At 48.5% G+C, this 20,806-nt stretch overlaps 1 protein-coding gene across 1 annotated transcript in view; it reads right to left on the bottom strand.

Annotated features, from left to right (window-relative positions):
• Positions 1-1,412: 1,412 nt before the first annotated feature.
• The window catches only part of VANGL1 (VANGL planar cell polarity protein 1), a 54,793-nt gene continuing 35,399 nt past the window's right edge, over positions 1,413-20,806 (bottom strand). The window contains exons 5-8 of the mRNA XM_060624578.3: positions 15,545-15,678; positions 13,900-14,032; positions 12,778-13,012; positions 1,413-8,568 (exon numbers count right to left, since the gene is read on the bottom strand). Coding sequence (XP_060480561.1) covers positions 8,308-8,568; positions 12,778-13,012; positions 13,900-14,032; positions 15,545-15,678 — 763 coding nt within the window. The 3' untranslated portion in view covers positions 1,413-8,307. The remainder of the gene's footprint in view (positions 8,569-12,777; positions 13,013-13,899; positions 14,033-15,544; positions 15,679-20,806) is intronic.

A 20,806-nucleotide genomic window follows, 5' to 3' on the forward strand; every position in this document is an offset into this window, starting at 1 on the left:
GTAGCGATGGCTAGAATGCTCAAGGTTAACCCTAGGACCCTCCAAAACACCAATGATTCCCTTAAAATAATCACATGTGATTAGATTGTGGCTGGTAGCTTCAGCCCTGAATATGCTATCGTGTTCTCATTCACTCATTCGCTCAAGTATTCAATCAACGGCCCTTTGACGCTTGTTCACACATGCGGATCACAGAAGGCAGAAATGAGTGGGTGAGATGGGAGCGCTGAGAAAAAAGCTAGAAAAGGAAAATGTTTAAAGAAGCTGTGTCAGTCCTACAAATGCATCATCATCTTGTCTGAAATAGTACAAATTCTCAGAACCTCAGTAACACATTCAACTGTACATACAGAGAACATACCCAAAAGTCGAATGCAGTTTTTGTTTTTCCAGGTCAACCTTAGCCTGTATAACCAGAAGATGCTTGCGTGACACGTTGACACCAGCAGGGAACTGCCAAGTCTCTCCGGAAGCAGGGACAATGTCCATGTCACGCCACTGCTGGTGAGCCCGGTCTCCGGCACTGGGTATGCAGGCAGTGACTTAACTGGTGCCTTTCTGGTATCTCTCACTCCACTTCCATAATCTGATAGTTTATCATCTGATATTCTCAAGACTCTTCCAAAATTCCATAGCAGTAGAATGGGTAGTGAATGAAAAAGAGAGGACTCTTCGGTTTATGTCTGCAGGCAACTTTAATCTTTTCTCCAGAAGGGTTTGCTTGTGCAGATATAAAGTATGCACGTCTTGGCCGATGGCCCAGAGAAACAGAATTTGTCAATAATCTGTACAGTGAATATCTTCAAATCAATTGCTTTCTCTGACCCCTGTCCATGCAACAGGTGAGAATTTGATTGTGTGCTATTAGCATTCTATCCAGGTAAAAAGTAGCTGAGTGTAGCAGAAGGCAAGTTCCAACATTTCTTTGGAAAATAATCAAGTTCCTTTTGAATAGACCTACCTATCTGAAATCCCTCAATAATTAACATTGAAATTACCCAACCACTCACCAAAACAATCCAATATTTACCAACAAATCCAGGGTCTGACACTTTTCTTCCTCCCTACTTAACTCCAGGATCTTTTTTCACTTGCTGATTTATTCAAAAGGCCCATTTGATCTTCATTTTTAGAGCCTACGATTTTAATGTCCAGTTATCTATTCATTTTAAAACATTCTCTTGAGCATAAAATGATCACAACAGATAGTTTTCATTACAGTGGCAATCCACATTTCATTCAATCTATCATTATAATTGTCTTGGTTTTCACAGAACCTTGACGTGTTTTTAAGAGGGTATCAAAATCATGCAAGAGCGCAAATGTTCCCTAAAAAAAAAAAAAAAAAAAAAAAAGAAAAACACCAAACAACTTTTTAGATTGAAATAATCACATGAAAAAAAGAAGCCAAATACAATTTGGGAGTTCAGTTTATTTTTCAAGTTTTACAGTATAAAAAAATGCAACATGTAAAATGTTTTAACAGTTAATTGGGATTGGGGGTGGGACCCAAAAGGGGACCAAATGACTTGGCTGCCCGGTACGCCGTGTCAGCTGTAAACACTAACATTGGTACTGATAGATGTCACAATGAGAAGACATCTCCTAGGATACACCTTGTGCATGTGTGTAAGTGTCCTCGTGCGGATGACTGCTGGTTGATCCATTCATTTAGATGTTCGAAAGGCCTCATCAGAGCCTATTCAGAAGGTCTCATACATACGTGGTGACGGGAGCAGAGACTGATTAGCAAAACTGCCCCCTCCCGGTTACAAAAAGCACAGTATCAACTACCAAGAAAGAACGCAAAGTCCCCCCAGCCCCGTTTTTGCACAAACCATTCTGGCTCCCTCAGACAGAGACAGATGGTTTTGTCATGGAATCTTCCGGGTTGTAGATCCACAAGTGAAAATTTCTTTCAATACAAAAGCAATTTGTTGGCAAATGAACTTCTCTGAAGACCTGACTCGGCCCTGCTGGCCTTCTCTCTAGAGTCTTTGTTGAGTAAGTGGTCATTCACCAGGTGAGTGAGGTTCACCACCCCCATGAGTCAGGACCCAGCCGCTCTCATTCTGGCCAGTGTCCTGTACTCTACACAACAGTTGTACTCACAAACGACTGCTTGGACATCAAGTTTGGGTAATGTCCTAATTTAGGGACCTCAGGGGAGTTTGCTATTTAACTAAACCCTACAGCAAATCCATTATAAAAATAAGGAATTACCACCAGAGTTCGAATTTTACGATCGTTTTTCTTGAAGAATGATGAACCACATGAAGCGAATATTCCATTGTTTCTATAACGGAGGGGCACCTCTTCCTACCTGGCCCCTGCAATGGTGACAGTGTGCAACGATCTGAATTCCCTATGACATGAGTCAAACTAGACTTGTCACCCACAGATCCCATGCCTGGGTCCCATCACTAATTCCCTGAGCGACAGTCTCTGGTCCTCAGAGATGAAGCTTTCCTAGGCTTTGGGCTTTTGGGGGGCTTAACGACTCCTAAATGACCAGCTCCTTTAGAATGAAAGCTCATGTTACATGGGCAAACTCCGGTAAATATAAGCAAACACAAAACCAGACAACTGTACATTCAAATATCTGTATGCAAAACTTATTTCAGTGCCAGAAGAAGTGCCAAAGACACTCTGAAGACCAAAGCCTTGGCATTTATCACATTTGTCCCACTGCGCCCCACCCCTCCCAGGCTCAAGGTAAGAGTGTTTTTATTCCCCTAAGTCAAACCACTGGTGTTTTCAAGCTGCGAGACATCGTAATTGTAGATCCTTAGTGCCATATGGGAAGTAACCTTTCACTTAATGCTTCGGCTGTTAGAGATCTGTTGTTGTATTGGGGAAACTCTAAAACAACCCATTAAAAGAGATTTATTTTACAGGTGAAACAAAGCAAACTGGATTATCTAAATAAAAATGGGACAAGGCCTGGCAAGGGAGACTCACAGAGTCCCCAAATTCTATTTAGCAGTTTTACAGTTGCTTTTCTACCCTTTGGAAATCTGTGCCAATCCCTAAGGAGCAGCCATGCTGAGAAATGAGAGCCCCATCTTCGTTTTCCTGTCCTTTATGGAAAGCAAACAGCAGGAGAGAAAAAGGTAGTCTGTACTCCAAGGAACAAAACTTAAAGGCATCAGAAGAGAGGAAAACTGCGTTTCCAGAGTTCTGTTTCATCAGTTCTGTTAAAACTGTTGAGGGCAACTGTGGGGAAAAAGAGTGGGGTGCAAAGTGCTTGCTGAGAGCACCGATGTCACGGGGAGGCCAGGGACCCCCAGTTCCAGAGCTCCTGAGGCTGGGCCTGTGGGTGGTCTTTCTCCCACCCTAACCAGGTGAAGCAGAGCACCAGCGAGAAGCTTCCTCAGCTCAGGAAGAAGCCTGGTCCGCCCGCTGCCCACCTGCCCAAGCCAGCAGGATGGAGGCAGAGGGCCAGAGGGGCAAAAGCAAAGGGTGGCTGCCAGAACAACAGCACCTTGGTCGTGCTGGTTTTCCTGGGGGTGGGGCATTCTCAAATTCTTTCAATTAGAAATTGCAAAAAACATGCCAGCACCATAGAGAGGTTCCCCCTGGGGCCACAGCTCTGGTGCAAAGTGAAAGAATCGAAGGGATTCCACCACCTCCAAGGAACCCTCACCCCCAGGTTCAGATTCAAGGTCAAGTGTCCTCAGGTCCCTCCTCCACATTCCCAGATGCCAGATCATTTAGATCACACCTCGAGGTACAGAGAGCGAGGGGCTGGAATCAAACATTAGATTTGAAATCCCATTCACTAGCCATGAGACCTGAGACTGGTCCCTCCCTCCCTGATTGTCCTCCTTCTCACCTGTTAAACTGAGATAACCCTGCCTCCAAGGAGTTCCCGTTCTAGGACAGCACCTGACGTGATACCTGAGACACAGTGTCAGCACCCTTCTCTTCCTTGTCTGACCAAAATATGTTTTGTCAAAAACATGACCTGAAATCTAATTTTCTAGGCATCAACTTGGTTAAAGTGCAATACACCAACTTCAATGTAGTGTCTAAATTACCTTGATTCACTACTGCCCTGAATACCACTTAAGAACTGTGCTATGGGCTTAAGAACGACTCATATTTTATTAACGATGGAATGTGATCACAAGGTTTCATAGTAAATTCACAGTAGTGATTTATTATTATTTTTTTTTTTGTAACAAGATCCATAAAGCATAAACACTACCCAGAAATACTTACATCACTTTACAATCGCAGGATCGCTGCTGGACTATTTAAATATTATGTTAACATTTCTGTGCTACTTTTAGTAATCAGTCTTATCTTTTTTTATGAAGCTCAGTTTTTAAGTTATATTCAGAAACATAGAATAAGGCTTCCAAGGTAGTGAACTTGGAGAAGTGATTATCAGAAAGCTTGACCTTTCTTTCTCTGCTTCTTACTGTTTTCAGGTCATAGGGTCCTGAGGCAGGAGAGAGTTTAATGGATTGTCTGCAGGACATCAAAATTTCCAGAAGACACTTCTATGCTAAAGCCATTTACTCCTGGGGAGAAGCCAGTATAACTGATGGAAAGGAATATAGGAGCCAAGGGAGAAATAACGGACTTTAGAGAAGCCTTCCGAAGGATTGGGTGCTGTTAGGAACTCTCTCCGCCATAGGGTATGGGGGAAACACAGACACCCTCAAGACACTCATCCATACAAACACACGCATCAATTACCTGCTGACAGAACTAACCCATCTATAGACAACACAGATGTTCAGATGGCTAACATATAAACCAGACGCCGCCTATCTTGTAAATTACCCTCAAGAGAAATGCACACAGATATGGAAACACATACCCACAAACAAGTGTGCGTCCCCATTTAGGGAACGTTACATCACAGAGCCCAGCCAGAGGGCGTGTGAACCAAGGGCCCGATTCTCTTGGTTTTGTGGAGTGACTAACACTCACTTCCCCAGGCGCCGGGGGTGGGGGTGAGGAGAGTCAGGGTAATTAATTCCTGCCATCTCGACAGAGGACTTGCCACAGAGATACAGCGGTATCTAAACACATGCACGCAAAATGAAGGGGATCCATGAGTAGGGTGAGAGGGGAGGGGGACACCTCATCTCATCACCCCCCCACACACTGAAAAGGCGAACTCTAGCAATGAGCCACAATGCTGCATGTGCGCGCGTGTGCGCACGCACACACACACACACGCACGCACACACACACCCCTTCCCCCCACCCTCCCCAGGGCCACCTACCTCCACCCGCCTCTGCACAGAGTTTCTCCTGGCCGAAGGTGTGAAAGGGAAGGACAGAGAGGGAAGATGATGAGAGCCGGGCAAAAACCTGGCCAGGCATTTTCTCAAGGGCTTCGTGAACTTCAGCAAAAGTATTCTGGCTTCTGACTTAACCGATAACGCAGAGGATGAATAAACCACAAAGCTTAGAGTTCCTTCCCCCTCTAGGAATGCAGACTTTTTAACTGTAACACGCAGTTCGTGGACGATTGAAAATTATAATCACCATCAGAAGTAGGCACCGAAGAACAAAAATTACCCACTGGTTAAAACAGCAGCAGGGAACAGAGTGATCTCAGGCATGCACTCCTCATCGGGGTCCTCTACTCCTCACATTGAACATTCATGTTTTAATACCTTAGGCTGAAAGTTATAGAAAATCTATAAACATTTAAGGCAAATGAAATCCTGACTCGTCTAATGTGAAGTCTCCTATATTTTACTAGCCCTCAGGCAGTTTACCCTCTTTTAAAAAGAATAGCCTATTGGTTCCATGGACTGAAATGAAAACGCATCGTTTTCGATTGTGTGACGCAGCTTTCTGAAACCTTCAATCTCTTTAATGTCATTTACAATGTTCCCACTGCACCAGCAGCTCGAGTTATTAAGGTTTTGAAAGTGCAAAGGCTTTATCCAAAGATCCTGCATTTTATTTTGTTCGTCTTTCAAAGGGGACTCAATACGAAGCCAGTGTCAAAAATCGATATCCAATTTAAAACCGAAACAATAATTTCAGAAAGGCTGACATTCTCCTATGCAAAGACTGGGGGGAGGGAGGATGGGGGGAGGGGAGAGAGAAAACAAATTCCTTAATTTAAACCCTTTTTCACCCTGCTGGGAATACATACACCAAGGCAGTGATGCCAACGTAACTCCTGGGCTGGGGACTTAAGATCGGGTCGGAGGCACAGTATTTTAGAACGTTGATGAACAGTGTCATTACGAACTACGTGTCCTGTATATGAACTCCATGGACTTACGGCGTCTCCAGCCGCTGTGTCCCTCCCTGATGCAGAAACCTCTGACACCCTTAGCCTGGGACATTAGAACTGCTGCACAGCCAAAGTCTCATCCACTTACACCTTTCCTTGCCCCATCTCCCAAAATAGATTTCCTGAGAAAGATATCATAAGGAATGTCCAGTTTGAAAGGACCTAAAGGCAACAGCTAGGAAAAAAGCACCATGGTTACATGGTATGTGTTTTTCATAAACAGAACCATGTAGTGACACAGCACATCCTGGCTCGAGGCCACACTGACTGGTGTCTCCTTTCTGCTTTTCCAACGCTTGTCTTTTTGAGCGGAAGGCTGTTGATTCGAGAATGCTGTTTACTTTTTCAGGTACAGGTGCGTTACCAATATCCAAAGCCAATTGTGATTTTGAAAAATGATACACAAATACTGCACCACTTTTGGAACGCACAGCCCAGTAAAGGTACGAGCCAACACACACACAGAGAACATTCCGACAGCGTTCTCCTTTTCTAAAGCGAGGTGACTGAATACCCCCAACTTCCTGGGAAAAGCAAGGCCAAATACTTTGTAAAGGTTTGCCATGATACAGGAAGGCAGACGGAGGCACAGACAGGGTCTCCCTTACAGCAGGCCTCCGCTGGGTCAGCTTGCCACAACCCCCACCCCCAAGCCGCGGCTGCTCCCTCTGGCCAGGGGTGAGCCCACTGAAACCAGCGGCATTTCAGAAACCGATCACAGATGAACGGCTCGGGATCCTAAGACTGGCTCCCTCCCTTTCCTTCTCCCAAGCTCGGCCGCTTACCCAATCCCTCTCCCCACTTTCCCAATAACTACAAGAAATTCCAGCACCAGGGCCAAAGCAGCTCCTTCCCTGGTGCTAAGTGGCAGAGGTGACGAGTTGCACAGTGATGGTGGTCAGAAAGCAGGGAGCGGACAGCAGCAGCTGTCACTGCGCCGGGCACTGTTTGGTCTCCCGTGGCAGGGCAGCCGGCTCTGAAGCTTTGGTGAGGACTCATCTCCGCGGGAAATGAGAGGCTCCGAGCTGCACCTGCCAGTCCCTGAGTCCCGGTGTCAGTCTTCCGCCTGGTCCCTATGAGCAGCCGGGAGGAGGACCGGGAGGGTGGGGGGCTCCCACTGCAGCCTGGGAGGGACAGCCTAGCAGGCTCGCTCTGCTCGCCCTGTGTTCTAGCTGGTAGGCATTCTACGCTTCCCTGTGCAAACAATCCCCGGGGCCCACTGGAGGCGGTGCACAAAGCCTGCGAGCCCGCGTGAAGAGCCAGGTCCTGGCAGCCTTCCCTGGCCGGTGTGTGGTGCGTGCAGGGGAGGGCAGGTGGAGGGAGATGGGTGGGCAATCGTGGGGTCAGGAAAGGTCTACCTGCTCAACTCGAGGGAAGCAGGGTCAGAAACAGGACAGGCAGGCTTTCTCCTTGGGGGAGAAAACAACATGAAATCACATAGAGCTGTAAACGGATAGTGCACATTTTCTGTCGTGACCTCTCTCTGCAGCACTTAAGGCAACAAAGAACAAAGATGAAGGCAGGCGTTTCCTGAACGGCCCGTGGCTCCCGTGGGTGATGTGGTGCTGGACGTTTACTTACACAAACACATGTGTGGACATGTCGTGTCTGGTTTCCCCGAACAGAATAAAGATGTGTCCCCCGGGAGCTCTACCAGGGGGTGGACCAGAAGTGACAGGAGGGCGTGGTCCTGGACGAGAGGCGGGGACTAGATGCTGTAAGGCGAGGCTCCTGAGAGCCACCAGCTCCGCTTTGGTTTACAGCTGTCACAGAAGCGCCAGGGAACAGCTTCTAGAGAAGTCCCATCCACAAAAGTCAGATGTCGTCAGTCACTGTTTTCCAGGGTGGACATCCCCTGCTTCCTTCCAAATAAAGTGCGGATGGTGAAAGGACACTGGTCTATCATCTGCCAGTTTCAGTCAGTGATGAAGAAGAATAAAAAAGGATGCCCCTCTGGTATACATATATATATATATATATATATCTCATATATTCTTTTTTTTTTTTGTAATAAAGCCACAAATATAAAACTTTTAAACTGAGGTCTCAGACTGTAAGCGAAGGACAAATTTGTGAGATTTGGGGTCTATGAACTCTTCCGAGAGTACGATGAATGGAATTTTCTTCACATTGACCACGAGGCTGAAGTCCAAGCATTTGAGGACGAAAACGATTCCATCCCGTAGTCCGTTAGTGACAGCCTCATCACTGACCAGTCTCCACTGCGTCGAGAGCCAGCGCTCCTTGTCATACTGCAGGGTGGGGCCTGCGCTGAGGTAACGTTCCAGAAAGGCCTGGAAAAGAGGGGAAAGGCCATCAGGGAAGAATCACCCCACGCCCACGGCAGTGCCATCAGGGACCTATTCATCCTGTGCCGATGAAAATGTTTCCCAGCAAACCAAGATGGAACCCAATTTATCACACCGTATTCCCATCAGACCCTCACAACGGAGACCTTGTTGGGTAGGGAAACCTCCTTGGACGTCCTCATTCCCCTCTGCCAACTTCCAACCAGAGGTGGGGCGGGGTGGGGGTGGTGGTGGCTGGCATCTGAATCTGCCCGGAAGCCATCGCTGAGGCACCAGCCCAGCCAAGGCTCGGCCCCACCACACATGCCACCACTTGTCCCTGTGCTGGGCCTGCCTCCTCTTGCACGGACAGCTCCTCAGGGCAAGGGCTGGCCCCAAGGGACACCAGGGAAATGTAAGCCTAACACATAAAAGGATATACTTGCACGCTTGAAAATGCATGTTGTACCACTCACAGGTTGTGTGACTGTGGACAAGTCATTTAACCTCCCTGTAAGTGGAGAGAGTAACAGCTCCTAACTCACAGGGCCGCTGTGGGGATGAAAAGATTACCTCCAACCATCGCATGGCACAAGGGAAACCCAACCAGTGTGAGCGATGGTGATCTCCCGTGGGACCAATGTGCACAGGGCAAGTCTGAGGGATGCCAGAGCCCATGTCCCTGTCCTTCTGCTCCAACAGTGCTTAGCTCCTTAGCTCCTGGGAGTTCTTGGACAGCACCCCCTGCCCCCGTTCTGCCCCAAATGGTGTCCACATGCACTGTTCCTCCTGGGCGTTTACATCTCCTCAGACCACCACCTGAACCTCTGGACACATGAACACACCCTCCTCCAAGCGCTTATAATCACTGGCCTGACTCCCGTGTGACATTCGGCTCAGCGGTGTATTAAATCAGTAAATACACCGATTGAGCTGCAAGAAAAGAATGAGCCAGCAATTCAGACAGGATATGTCGGGATATAGCACTCTGGTCCTAGACACAGGATGGTTTCTATGTGCATCCCCTTCCTTCTATACCTCACTCTGCTGCCAAGTATATTATTTCTGATCTGTACGCTTATATTCTAAGGCGGGAAGTACAGCCATGCCTCAACATCCTTCTAATATAAAAATAGCTCTTACGGGGGCACCTGGGTGGCCTTGTCGGTTAAGCGTCCGACTCTTGATTTTGGCTCAGGTCATGATCTTACGGTTTCTGAGATTGAGCCCCTGCTTAAGATTCTCTCTCTCCTTCTGAGCATCTGGATGGTTCTGTCGGTTAAGCATCCGACTTCGGTTCAGGTCACGATCTCATGGTTTGTGAGTTCGAGTCCTGCGTCGGGCTCTGTGCTGACAGCTCAGATTCTATGCCTGCTTCAGATTCTCTGTCTCCCTCTCTCTCTGCCCCTTCCCCACTCATGCTGTCTCTCTCTCAAAAATAAACATTTAAAAAAAATTTTTTTTTAAGATTCTCTTTCTCTCTCTGCCCCTCCCCTGCTCATCCTCTCTCTCTCTCTCTCTCACAAAAAAGAAACAGCTCTTATGAGTCATGAGAAAAAGAAATAACTCAGCAATCAGAGAAATGAAATTAATAATTTATAGAATAAATATTAATAGAAAATTAACATAGTAAAAAAGATGTTCTACCACATTAATAATTCAAGAAATAGGAATTAAAATGAAAAATATTTTTTTTCCTCTTATGATTAAAGACATCATTGGACATCATAAGGACAGTGATTAAAAAGAATGGTAACACCCAACACATCAATTGTGTGGGAGAAATAAACAATCCTATCTCAGAGGCAAAAGTGTAAAATAGTAACATGCATAGGAAGGACAATTTGGCAAGATCTGTACCTTTGATCTAGCTGTTCCTCTACCAGAAATTTATCTTTCGGAAATAGTTACACAGATGCACAAAGACATGTAAAAAAGATATTTGCTGCAACCCTGTTTAGGCCAGGGGTTGGCAACATTTTCTCTAACGTAAATATTTTCAGCTTCACAAGCCACACTCTGGCACAACTGGTCAACTCAGTCTGTGTAGAGAGAAAGCAGCCATAGACGATATGGAAATAAAAGGGTGTGGCTGTGTTCCAATAAAACTCGATTAACAAAAACAGCTGAGCCCTGGTTTAAACTAGTGAAAGATCTTAATCCAGATGTGCATCGTAAGCCCTGGTTAAACAAATCGTGCTATTCAGTGGAATAAGATGCAACTACTAAAGAGAACGAGTTAGATCTGTAGGACAGAGATCTGGAAGGTACTGACATGGGAAAACAGCCAAGGGATTGTTTTAAATGAAAAAAGCAAGTTTCCAAACTGCGTGTGTGTGTGCATGTGTGTGCATAAGCTCCCATTTGTGGTTTGCTTTTTTTCCCACTTCTACTTTAGACAGACAGACAGACACACACACACACACACACACACACACACCCCTCTGGAAGCATACATACTGACTCCTTATCACTACGAACAGTTTAGGGTAGTAGAATGGAGAGTTCCCTTTGCACATTATATTTTTCTTTAATGCCTGGATTTTTACACAAAGAAAGAGTGTGAAATGAGTTTTAATTCAGAAAAAGTATACATTTTTGTTTTAAATGTTTATTTTTGAAAGAAAAAAAAAGAAAGAGAGAGAGAGATATGGAGCATGAGCGGGGGGGGGGGGGGGGGGAGGGGCAGAGAGAGAGAGAGAGAGAGAGAGAGAAAGAGAGAGAGAGACACAGAATCCAAAGCAGGCTCCAGGCTCTGAGCTGTCAGCACAGAGCCCGACGCAGGGCTCGAACCCACAAACTGTGAGATCATGACCTGAGCCAAAGCCAGATGCTTAACCCACTAAGCCATCCAGGCACCCCAAAAGTATACATTTTTTAAACAAAAACGAAAGCAACCAGGACAGTAAGACATCTCAAATAAAAGGAAAACGGCTTCCGTCCCACATGGTATCAGCTATCACTTTGCATGTGTAGATGTATCATACTCGTACTTTCTTGCATTCCGTTTTTTGTAACTTAATATTCTAACAAAGATTCTTCTATTTTTAACAGGTGACATACAGTGATTTATAAGCCACTGTTCTATTTTTAAGTGATGGCCGGCGTGGAGTTATTCCAGATTATTTTGCAAAAATCACCTTCATGTATATTTGTGTATGTATCTGACTGCGCTGAATACTTTTTCTAGGAGAGGAATTAGTGAGTCAAAGAAATTGGAAATGAAACCTTACAGACCCCCACTGAATATTTCTGTATTGCTTTCCTGACGGTTGCTACTGATGAGTGACAACACAGCCACACGTTGTACATGTACAGGGCGATGCGTGTACACGGGCCCTTAGAACAAAAGCCACCAATCGTTTCACGAGCACTGTACGCCAAGCTCATTTACTCCCTACCTTGTGATTTACACGTCGTGTTGCCACATTTAACATGACTTTCACACAACAGGCCTATCGGGTAGATGCTGCCACTGTCCCCATTTTATAAAAGAGGAAACAAATGTAGAGTGACTTCTACAAAGTCACCAACCAATCAACTGGTGGAGCTGGGATCTGAGCTCCCCTCTGTCTGGTGACAGGTCATTTACTCTATTCTGCTTCCTTGGCCACAGCCCTCTCTGAGATGCACAGCCGTTTCCTGCAATATCCCTGAAAGTATGCTCATGTCATAATTCAAAACACCATTCAAGTAAAACAAACTCCACGACATCCAAAACGCCTAACAGAGTGCTGGCATTCTTTCCTCCACTAATAACAGTCATTTATTCAGTCTTTACCATACGACGGGCACTGTTCTAAGCACTTCATATGAACGAGCTCTTTGAGTTCCCAAAGCAGCCCGATGAGGTAGGTACTAACCATTAGCCCCAATGGATAGAGCAGGAAAGTGAGGCGCAGAGCCACTGAAGTGTTTGCCCAAGGTGACCAGCTTGTTGGTGGAGGAGGAAGGTTAGAAGGAGTCTGCTCGGTTCCAGAACCCGCCGAGTTCCTTTAACTACTGCCTATACTGTCTCTAAGTCAAAGTCCTTCCTCTGTGTGAACCTAGAGGCTATCAAAGGGCCATTTAACAAAAACCAATCGCACCCAGATAATACAAAGTTAAGCGGGAGTCATGAATTCTCACGAGTCGGTGCTTTAGAGAAGACTTTGACCATATCACTCCCGGGCACACCCGACGGCAGGACCTCCCAGGCTCAGGGACAGGTGGCACCTTGGGGGTCATGCTGTTGGTGATGCAGAAGGCCAGGTGCTGCAGGATGCTCTCCATGCTGTGGTAATGCTGCTGTCGAGTGGTGCGCAGGTATTTCTGCAGAGCCCGGGCCATGGAGGGGAAGATGGCCTGGGCGGCCTCCCGGGGGTCCATCACCTCCCCTGGGGCTTTCTGCTGCTCTTCGGCCTGGAGACGCTGGATGTGGATGAAGGCCTCCTCCACGGCCACCACCAGCCTGGTGGGCAACAGAACAGTCATCAGGACGGGGCCCGCTGCAGGCTTGAGAGCAGAGCGGTGCTAAAGGGTCTGGAAGGGCCCCCGCCCGCCTCTGCGTCCCGGCCTGCCAGCTCACCCAGGGCTCACCTCCTTAGCTGTCAGTCCAGATGGCTGAAAGGGGACAGAGGGAGAAAGGAAGGCAGGGGAGCCAGAGGGGTGAATAGGAAGGAGCCCTAGGACGGGGGGATGACCACTCAAGTCGATTCTGCCACGAATGAGCTCAGGGGCCTCGCTTCAACCCTTCCATCTCCACAACGAAGGGTTACAGGAAAAGAGCTGTAAGATTACTCAAACTCTGGCCACACACAGGGCTCTGCACACGCTGAGGGGTGGCCGGCGGTTCAGTAGCAGCCTTGCAAAGAACCAGAGCTGTATCCCCCTTGATCCAGCCACCCACACCAGCAGCCTCGGGGGGAAAAGGAAGGAAGGGGCCCAGCATCCACGATGGAAACCAACTTTGTCCGCTTCCGTTCACGTGATCAGAACTTGGAAACCAACAAGGGCCTGGGGGTGTAGGAGGGGGGCCCCTCAAAGCATGGGCCACGCAGCCCAACGGCTTCAGCATCAGCTGGGAATTTGTAAGATGTGCAGATTCTTGGGCCCAGCTCCAGCCCCATTGAATAGTAAGTCAGTTACTTTTGCAGGTGGGGCCCGGACCCTCAGATCCGTGCTTTAATAAGCCCTCCCGAGGGCGCCGAAGTCTGAGAAACCCTGGGACGGGAGACAGTCCTAAGGCTTGAGCATGTCACATTTACACATTGAGATTTCATTCCGGCAGTAAAAAAATAAATAAAAAGTCTACTATGACAGGGGGTTATGTCAGGGTGGGGTGGGGGGACGACAGACCTTGCTCTCCGCTTCTTCACCCGCCGCTCGTGCTCAGCCTCTTCATAATACAACTCGTTGTGGCTGGAATCTCGGCGCCGAGCGGCAGCAGCAATCATGGCCCGGGACTGACCAGTGGCATTGTTACTGGGGCCTTTGGGGAAGGACAGTGGAGGCGGAAGAACGGTTTTAATGCCACGGGGCCGCAAAGTACAGCAGAAAGCTAGTACCGCGGTCTGTCAGTACCGTCTACCCGCCTACCCGCACCTACACAAATCTCAGAAGGAGCTTCCCAGGAGGGTGGACAGGACCTCCTGTACTCACATTCAGTGCGCTCCCTGGGGGAAGGAAATCTCCCCCAAACCCCCTGGGATCAGTGGAAATGGAGAAAGAACTCAGGAGGAGGTGATTAAAACGTTGGCCAAAAACAACACACGGAGTACACTGAAGAGGTTACTCACCATCGGCTACATAAAGTTTCAGTTTGGCCACAAAGGGTATGTGGAACATCACGTTTCGGCCAACAAGACAACGAGAGAGAATGAGACGCAACGGGGAGAACGAGGACAGAGAAAAAAGAAAGCCAAGGGACATGGAGACACGGATTATGCACAGGACAGCAAGCCATGTTGGAATATCACAGTGGTCACAGTGTTTATTGAAAAAAAAAAAAAAAAAGGACTTGAGGTCTGGCAATATGGCCCGTCTGTTAATACAGACTTGGAATTCGCGGCCCTGTTTCCAGCTGCCCACAGACCACCTTCGCTTTTCAGAAGGACAAGGCAGATCACATGCTTTCTTCTGTATCAACTACTTAGTTAATAACTTGGTTTCACTCGTGGGAATTTATGCTAAGTTTTCAGAGCAGGTGAAATTTACCAACCCTCTGGGAATCCCACCAGAGTGCATATCTCATGAAACCACCTCCCCCTGCCAAAAATGGGGAGGATATCGCCAGTAAAAATGGACACCATCCATAAATCACTCGACTTGTTAACAATATGATCCTCTTATAGGGTCTGCAAAGCTCTTGCCCTGACCCAAGGCACTGAGCAAGAAATGACACTGTGTCCTGTTTCTTGCACTTAACCATCTGATAGCTCTGAAATGCAGCTCTGACGTCCCCCGGCTGGCCTCTGGCCTCCGGCCACCCACTCAGCCCCAGCTCCTAGCCAGGATTGAGAAATCCCTGTAAGTATCTCACCAGATGCCTGAACTACTGAAAGTTACTGACTCCACGGACCTAGGGAGCTGAGTCTGTGGGTAGCTTATCCAAAATTTCAAAAGCGGCTTTCTGAGCAGGATGCAGGAAACGTACATCACTATTGTTTTCAATCAGAAAATCCCAAAATGAATGAACCTCCCACATGTGTGGGCTGTAAATCAACATTCCTTTGGAAGTATGTCTGCCTGCAGAAAAGAGAGAGAGAGAGAGAGAGAGAACGAAAGAACAAAAGGAAGAAAAGGGAGGGAGGGGGAAGAAAAGAAAAGGAAAAAGAGAAGCAAAGCAAAGCAAAAAAATGGTTCTGAACTGAGAATGTACCATAGAGACGGACACTGAGGGGAGGGAGAACCAAACAGACGGACCATAAGGTTGAAACTAAAGAGTTGCCCAAACTGTGCTCCCTAGATCCACCAATGAGAGACACCATTTCAAGGCACGTACCATCTACATTGTAGACTTTCAGCCCGGCCATGTGCTTGGCTGCTCGGAATTTGGAGGCTGTTAGGAGATTGGGGTTATAGATGGTGAAATCTTTATAGTAATTTTCCAGAACCACCAATGCTGCTCGCTGGATACTGAGAAAAGAGGGCAAAATTAATGCAATGCTTTTTCATTGAATAAGCAGGTCCTAAATGAAAAAAAAAAAAAAAAATCCTCTTCTGGAGTCAGGACACCAAGGGTAACCTGGCAGACTGGCAGCGGCTCCTGGGTTTCACCACCCCATTTGTCTCCGGGACGAGAATTTAAAGGTGAGACTGAGTTCCGTCATCAAGCGGCTCCTGTGCCTTCTCCCGGGCTATGTCATTAGCCACATCCCACCGAGACAACAGCTGAGAAAGGAATCAGTTACAACTTAGATTTGCTTAGGCTGCACGGAACTTTCCCGTTTTTCTCAGTTTACAAACGAGGGAAGTGAGGAGCCCACAAGGGTCAAGAGCCTTACAGATGGTGGCGGGGCTAATGGGTGAAGGGACCAAGTGTAGGTTCAGCTTTCTCAGGTCTCCGTGCAGGGGCTCCCTCTAAGCCCCATCGCCCCTGTTGTAAGGAAGGCTGGGCTTTTGGTTTTCTAGAAATCAGAACCAACTACAACCACACAGGGCAGAGGGCGCGTGATAGAAGCCGGCTCCAGCGGGGCGCCTGGGTGGCCAGGCTGGCAGCGCAGGGCCTGCTTGGGATTCTCTTTCTCTCCCTCTCTCTGCCCCTCCCCTATTTGTGCTGTTTCTCTCATAAAATAAATAAATATAAACACATAAATACATAAATGCATGCTGCCTGCAGATATTAGTTAATCCCGATCCCTCCTCTGGGTTCCATCCTATCTGCCCCAGGCCAGCTGGAGCTCCATGTTTCAGAGGGAGCAAGACCCCTTGAACCCTTAGCTGAGACCTTGACCTTTCCTGGTCTACGAGGCCTTCTGCCCTTGGCCCTCTGCTGTCTCTGGCCCTCAGGAGAGGCATACGCAGCGGGCTCTCCCTGCCCAAGGTCAGGCCCCTAGGAGAGCAGCAGGGAAGAGCTAAGGCCAACAGGTACAGGGGCAGAGGAAGGAGGGTGTCCACACTCCCTACTGGCGGCAGAAGAACCTGCTCTTGGTCAGGACACTCACCACCTCAAAGAAAAACTTGGGTTCATACAGCACTGATTTTCGCATACCGTCGTGTCTGACTCCCACAACCATTCAAGGTAAGAAAACTGTCATTCAAAAATCTCTGACCAGGGACACCTGGGTGGCTTGGTCAGTTGAGCATGGGACTCCTGGTTTCAGCTCAAGTCATGACCTTGCAGTTTGTGAGTTCTAACCCTGTCGGGCTGTGTGCTGACAGTGTAGAACTTACTTGGGATTCTCTCTCTCTCCCTCTCTCTCTCTGCTCCACGGCTGCTCGTGTGCTCTCTCTCTCAAAATAAATAAATAAACTTAAAAAAAAAAAAAAAATCTCTGATCGGCACACAGGAGAGCTGGAACTCCAATCTGGATTTACAAACCTCCAGCCTATGCTCTTTCCTTGTGACACGAGGCCCCTGTGGGACAGTGTACGTGCTGACACCAACTCTACAAATTTATTTTTATCTTGCCCTGCTTATTTTCCTTCCTAGCCCCTGCTAAGTGGGTGAGATTACCAGGGTCACTTACAATAGCCCAGGTGCCAGGACAGGGTTGCCCTCCATTCCTGGATGGCCACTGTAACTCTCTGAGTGGCTCAGGGATGTGCACTTCACAGAAAGACAACACAGCCCCCTAACCTATCAGCTGGACACTCTGTCAAACCCCAGCTCGGCTCCCCTTGTTTGGCACAGAGTCTAAAAACGATCCAGAAGTCAATCAGCTAACCTCCCTGATAGCAGGGCCATGGCAAAGCTATCCCACTTATATCCCAACAGTGCTTCAGTCAATCAATGGTCTACCCTCGGCTGCTGCTTAGTATCAGCCTCGACAGGCACACTCATGGGAGGCTGGGAGAATCTGGCGAGACCAGCCCTGTATAATGGAAGTAAGAGTCCTACGAGCAAATGCGCGTTTTGAAAGCCCTAGTCATTCAGTCACACGGCTGCTCAATATCCCTTCCACATTTGAGTGCCTCCGTCTACCCAGCCCCGGGGAATGCAAAGGCAGGACGCAAGGGGCTGCTCATTAGCCAGCCCTACAGAGAACCCAAGCCCTGTGACACCTGACGGGAATACGTGTGGGTTGAGGGAGCACAGGGAAGAGTGCAGGGAAGGTCCAGACTCCCTGAGCAAGCCAAGGGGTCCCTGAGCCGAGGTTTTGTGTCACAGGTCTTAAGTCTGCTCAGTGGCTCTCCAGCTCAGAACTACCCGGCTCTTCCTTGACGGCTGTCTCTAGTATTTTCCAAAGCGGGACAAGAACTTCTTCACCCCCACCCCTCCATCCAGAGACTCTCTGCGGCCTGATCACACGTGCATGCGCGTGCACACACACACACACACACACACACCCGCCCTCATAAGCACCCATCCCACCCCCTTCCCCGTGCACTGTCTCTCCAGAGGCTCCGGGCTCAGTGAGACCAGAAGTCCCCGCACACACAATGTCTCAGTTCATGCACACAGACACGCTGACGTGCAAATATTTCCTCCCACACTACCATATGCACGTGAAAGGTGAAAACATCCCTAGGCTCCTGGATTCCAGCTGAAAGTTATTTCCCTGATCAAAACTTAAAACTTAAAGGGCAACTCACAGGCTATTCTCAGGCCCGTCGTCAAAGCAAACCCTCTTGTGGTTGCTGGGTTTGGCTTTTCTGTCCAGCCAGGCCGCAGAGAGGAGCCCAGGGGATCCCGCTAACTCAGTCAGGGCCTGCTAGGCAGGAGAGGGAAAGCTGGATGGGAGCCCGGTGGCCCCATTTCCCAGCCTCTCTACCCTGAAACCACAGACAATGTGCTGTGCTGCCTGGAGAAGGGATGTCCTGCCCAGGCGCAGCTCCAGCACGGCTTCGCTTGCCGGGGTGCCCACCCCACGCCCTGCCTCCTTCTGGCACAGGGCTGCGGGCAGACACTCTCCAAACCGGGCAAGTCCACAAGCCTCCCTCGAAGCCCACTTACGCCAAAGCCCAGGCGGCCCTGGGGAGCGCGCAGGGATGGGGCAGGGAACCCGGGAAAGGAGCTGCTGACATTACCTGTGTGGCTCTCCGAGTCCTCGAGAACCTTTGCTCAGGAAAACAGTTCGGAATGAGGGGGAAAAGTCAGGCAGTGCTCGCCTTCCCCAGGACTGTCACCTCCACAGAGGTACCAGAGTTTCCCAGGAGCAGCCACGGACCGGGCCAGCCCCACTCCAGGCTGACAAGCTGACACAGGAGCTGAGGGACTCCCCTGGGAAGGTTAGAAATGCCTCTAAGAGGGGTGCATGGCCTCGTCCATAGAAAACCGTCTGTGCACCACTCAACAGATCTAGCAATGCTGGGTACAGAAAGCTCCACATAACTAAAAATAACACATAACTGAAGTCCCAACTTCAAAAAACTGCTTGTGGGGCGCCTGGGTGGCTCAATCAGTTAAGTGTCTGACTTCGGCTCAGGTCATGATCTTGAGGTTCGTGAGTTCGAGTCCCGCGTCAGGCTCTGTGCTGACTGCTCAGAGCCTGGAGCCTGCTTCGGATTCTGTGTCTCCCTCTCTCTCCACCCCTCCCCAGCTCAGGCTCACTCACTGTCTATTTCTCTCTCTCAAAAATAAACATTAAAAAAAAATCTTTTTTAAATGTTTGCGAAATCTGGATTAAAATGTGGGGCACCTGGGTGGCTCAGTCAATCGGTTAAGCGTCCTGATTTCGGCTCAGGTCGTGACCTCACTTGGGCTCTGTGTGCTGAGTGCAGAGCCTACTTGGGGTTCTCCCTCTCTCCTTCTCTCTCTGCCCCTCCCCTGCTCATGTGCTCTCTCTCAAAACAAACAAACTTTAAAAAAAAATTCAATATGCCTTTTTTCACCTTTTTAAAGACAGTAACCTACACGTGACTTAAGCCTTGTTGGTGACTCAGGATGAATGTTTCATGTGTTAATTATGAGCTGTGCCACGTACAGAGCCCCGTGAAAATGTCAGACCCCACAGGAGACAAAGGCCACCTGTCCCCACGCCCCATGCTGGGTACTCAAGGCTGTTTCTTCACATCTCTTCACATACTCGCCTTCACTGTGGCTATCAGATTCCTTCCTAGGTGCTATCTCCCTACCCGCCTCTGGCAATCATCTTTCTATTCTCATACATCCTCAGCCTGGGTATAAATAGGGAAAAGGGCTTTGGCAGACCCAGGTGAGGAACTCTGCTCCAGCTAAGTGTCATCCGCTATGGCACATGAGTCTGAGGTCTATTTCAATCCAAAGTCTAAGGTCTTTTTCATGTCTATTCTGGATCCTGATTCATGCCGTGGACTGAGTTTGTCCGACAACTGACTGTAGGTTAAAAGTGACATGCTACTAATATGGCATTTAGCTTCCAGTAAAAGAGCAATTCAGCAGCCACCGAGGGGACATCCTGCAGGGCACCAGTGCTGGCCTCAGCCATGGCCTACAATGCCAGGATGCAGGAACACCCTTGTCCTTGGCCATTGTCAAGGTTCAGTATCTTTCCGAGCCTCTGTCCTTCACCATCTTCCAAACTTGGGGTCTTCCAAGGCCAAAGCAGGCCCAATTTCTTTTAGGAAGCCTTTTCTAACTCTCTGGTCACCACTGATCTGTCCCTAAAACGCACAGCATCAACAGCCACCACACAGGACCTGTGAGGTTTTCAAGCGTGCTACTCTCCCTCTTCAGCAAGGCCATCAAAGTCCCCAGTGTGCAAGGGACACCTCCTATGACTTCCCCCAAGTACATACTACTCACTGGCTCAACTTGCTCCTGCAGGAAACCCCAGAATCCCAATAGGCATACGATCAGTCCAGAGCATGCATTTCATAAAACCATGGGGTTTCCAAGGCAAAAAGGGCCTCAGAGATGGAGAAAAGCGAATCTTTCAACTAGTCCCAGTCTCCAGACCGGACCGTCTCTGGGGACGGAGTGGGGGCAAGAACAATCAAGTTGGTGAGAAACCTGCCATCTCTCTTATCGCCGTCATATTCCGAGAACTAGTAATCTGACTAAACAACCCTCATGCAGAAACCCCGTATTATAGGCAGGTGGAGCCTGACGTACAGATTATAGACATGGCCTCACCCAAAACCCACGGCAAGGACCACCCCCCCGCAAGATAGAGAAGGCTGA

Source organism: Panthera onca, chromosome C1, assembly GCF_046562875.1.
Source record: "Panthera onca isolate mPanOnc1 chromosome C1, mPanOnc1 haplotype 2, whole genome shotgun sequence".
In the NCBI taxonomy this organism is placed as follows: Eukaryota; Metazoa; Chordata; class Mammalia; order Carnivora; family Felidae; genus Panthera; species Panthera onca.